Raw genomic sequence first — 3,700 nt, 5'->3', positions numbered from 1 at the left:
AGAACTTGAGATATACCCATTTGAAAATATGTCTACAATGCCAATTGTCAAAACCCCATGGGTCCATATCTCGTAGGAAAAATTTCACAAAATCTTTTCCCGAGATACGGGTCTTCTTATTTTATAAAAGGCGTAGATCATGAGATAATTTTTTGCCAAAATCCGTCCGGTTAGTAAAAGAATCACCCAAAAGCACTCTTTAGAAACTATGTATTTGATAAAAATAGTGTGAAATTATTTATTTGATTAAGTGCTAAATATTAAATGCATTGTTTTGTATATTTTAGCCAAATACTGATAGTAATGGTAATAGCGACGATATGGATGGCTCAAGTTTCTCATCCTTCTATTCATCATTTATTAAAACAACTGATGGATCTGACAGCCCACAAGAAACTGACAAGGAGTTCAAACAGGGCAAATACAAAGTAGTTTTGGTTAACCTATTAAAACAAAATGAATGTACCTTACTGAATATTATCTTTTCTAGGAAAAAAGTGTTGTAAAGTTAAAGGAACAAGAAGAAAACGACTCGCAACATAGTAAACAATAATTCTTGCATATAGGAAAATTATATAAATTTATCACCGAATTTCACTGCAAATGAAATTAAAAAGTATGGTTTAAATAATATAAAACTGCTGTTATTAATCTATTGGCAAAGTGTAAACTGTACGAATATTTTTAAAAATAAATGCTAATTTTGTTTCTTTAAATGGTTATTCGGTTGTTTAATTTTTAAAATTTAAAGGGTTTTCAAATAGCAAAGAAAGAAAGGACAAAGACAAAAATTTTATTCAATTTATTGAAATTTGGCTGACCATACAAAGCTGTTTCGAGTATTGCCAAGTTCTCATCAATAGTGGTTCTAGAAAATAATCGAATTTCTTAATTAGTTTATACCATAGTCCGTATATAATTTGTTTGGGCTGCAAGTGCCAGGTTTAGAACTCGTGCCTAACAAATTAGAAGCGATGACTAACCATGTAGACGAGTAGACGAGACTACACAAACTTTAAGTGCTCTAGTTCCAGGTTTTTTGTCACTTTTTTATTTAATTAGTAACATTAACCAAAGCACTTGCCGTGCTTTAAATTAGCATAAATAAATTGAATAAAATTTTTGTGTTGTTTATTTTTTATTATTTTGGTTTAAGATAAAACTTTTTAAATTTTTTTTTTTGGTATTTAAAAACATTACCGTAAAAGAGAGTACATTACTCGGCTGCAGTATGGTGCTGCGGTATAAATATATAAATATAATAAGCTCAACCCTGCTTTCATAATGTACGTCTGTGAGGCGTACGATCTTTTTACATTTTGCTCTCTCTCTCTCACAAATGTTTTCACAACGTATGCATATTTGCATTTATCTCAGTCGTTACCAGTGGTAGTTGATTTTCGGTGGTAAAATTTGTATATTCTGAGATACTGCCAAGCCATACGTCTACGAGATGTATGTTTATGTATTGTGCTACTTGTACAATTTTTGAGTGATTATTAGGTATTGTGTTTTTTTATTTAAATTCAGTACATGTAAGTGTAAATAAAAGCAAAATGGAAAGTAATGAAATATTAGACGACACGCAAATAGCTACTTATCTGACATATCTAGATGAATGTAGCTCAACCGAAAATGAGAGTGAAAGAGAAGATGTGGTATCGGAAAATGATATTCCAAAATATCAAAAAAGACGCAAAAGATAAAGATCTTAATGTACAGGAAAATCGCGAAAATATATCGCCAGACCCGGAACACGAAGAAACCAACAATAATAGGTCGTCTTTAGACAGCAGGATAGTAAGAGTACTTCAGTCAACATCAAGAAGCAAAAGCCAATATTGCTGGACTACTTCGAAGGGAATAAATGCCGGTAGAGTTCTATCGATGAATGGTGTTCGAATAATAAGAGGTCCCACAAGAGCATGTAAAGCCTTATGTGATCCGATTTCTTCCTTCACTGCTTTTTTTACTGACGAAATAATATCAGAAATAGTTTAGTGAACAAATGCAGAGATATCTCTAACATGAACAACTAATTTGAGAAGCAAAACGTTCGCAGATACAAATTGTCTTGAAATTGGTGCTCTTCTTAGCATACTGACTTTGACCGCAGTATTGAAGGACAATCACTTGTCAGCTAGTGAGTTATTCAATACAACCTATAGTGGAGATAGGTACATTGTTGCCATATTTGGACAAGACAACAACAACTGTGAGGATGGAAATTTTGCACAAATTTCCAACCTACATAAATTTAAATAAATTTCGAAGAAATCTGAAATTAAAATAGAGGAATTAACATTTAACATAGTTATTAGAAACTACTTACCAAAAAGCCACTCAGCCTGCACGCAACTGCAACACGTGAAGCAATCTGAAATTAAGAGAAAATAAATTTGTAATAAATAGAGAAATATATCTTAATAAAATAATAAATACATTCCTTCTTTGTTCATCCCCGCAAATTTATTTAAATAATTTATTAATAAATAATTTTTCATAATTATAAAATTAAATTATAAATAATTTAAAAAAAAACACGATAAAATTACTAACACCGGCGCTTTCATGTAAAAAGTAAAAATGTAAACAAACATTTGCAAACGTCAAAAACGTCAAAATGCAATTCGCTGCAAAAAGATGCACAAGGAAGCTTTTGTGCAAAAGTGTTAAAGTGCATTAAGTTTAACTAAGAGAAACTCAAAGTTTTGTGTACTTTGCACATAAAGTTCAAGAGGATGCATATAAAAGACGGCGCAATTTTCTAAGAAGGGAGTGTGTCTTGTATGATCACTCAGTGGCTTTGTATGTCAACATATAAAATAAATAAATATTAAAAATTGTCTGACACAGTGGCGGTTTTAAGCCTATGGTACAACGAAACGGGAAAATCCGTGTCGTTACACAACTTCAACGATGCCATTAGGTGAATACTTCGTGAAGGAGTTAAAAAAGCCAATACATGGTACCTGTCGCAACATCACTTGCAATAATTGGTTCACCTTCGTACAACTAGCAAAGAGCTTCCTAAAAGAGCCATATAAGTTGACCATTGTTGGGACAATAAGATCCAACAAGCGAGAAATACCTGAGCAAATAAAAAATACCCGCTCACGACCGTTTGGTACAACAATATTTTGCTTTGATGGCTCTTTAACTTTAGTGTCATATAAGCTCATATAAGTTCATATAAGTTCATATAACGCACATATAACGCTGTTGTGTATTTTTGTGGAAAACCCCGAGTGTGCCAAAATGTTGAATTCTTTATTTCAAGTTTTGGACGAAATGTTTCAGTTGCACTTGTTTATAGCTAATTTTTAAAAAGGTCCTTAGCTATTATGAAAACACTTGAGTTTAATTTCACAATTTAATTTTATTAATTTTATTTATGTTATAATTTATATTCTTTGGATTCTTTTAAATTCAGTCACACACGACTTATTTGTTTTAACATTTGTTGTCAGCGCTACTACGCTTGATCATTTTTTATATTTGGCTAAGTGTACATTATATAAATTTTAACCACTACTTCGTTTAACCACTGTTTTTTATAATTTTCTATTTCTACACAACTTTCAACTCCCGTCTTTGACTCCTCTTTGACTCTTAATTTTTACTCCAACTTAGACTCTAACTTAGACTCTAACTTAGACTCTAACTTTAACTTCAGCTACAACTCCAACTGCAACTTAAC

General features: G+C 31.6%; 1 protein-coding gene across 1 annotated transcript; it reads left to right on the top strand.

The window, feature by feature from the left end:
• Positions 1 to 291: 291 nt before the first annotated feature.
• Positions 292 to 722, top strand: LOC119665745 (period circadian protein-like). Its single transcript, XM_038074984.1, has 2 exons — positions 292 to 428; positions 491 to 722. Exons 1-2 carry the CDS (start codon positions 321 to 323, stop codon positions 551 to 553), a joined length of 171 nt encoding a protein of 56 aa, XP_037930912.1. The 5' UTR covers positions 292 to 320; the 3' UTR covers positions 554 to 722.
• Positions 723 to 3,700: the final 2,978 nt, after the last annotated feature.

The sequence above is a fragment of the Teleopsis dalmanni genome, chromosome 1, assembly GCF_002237135.1.
Source record: "Teleopsis dalmanni isolate 2A chromosome 1, ASM223713v2, whole genome shotgun sequence".
Classification (NCBI taxonomy): Eukaryota; Metazoa; Arthropoda; class Insecta; order Diptera; family Diopsidae; genus Teleopsis; species Teleopsis dalmanni.
Note: the sequence above shows the minus strand (reverse complement) of the source record. Positions and strands in the feature narration are given on the sequence as shown.

What these genes read in the sequence shown, in the direction of transcription:
- LOC119665745 (XM_038074984.1), top strand. Translation starts at nt 321, where the DNA reads ATGGATGGCTCAAGTTTCTCATCCTTCTATTCATCATTTATTAAAACA. An exon ending in TCAAACAGGGCAAATACAAA is followed by an intron (nt 429 to 490) that starts GTAGTTTTGGTT and finishes TATCTTTTCTAG; the next exon opens with GAAAAAAGTGTTGTAAAGTT.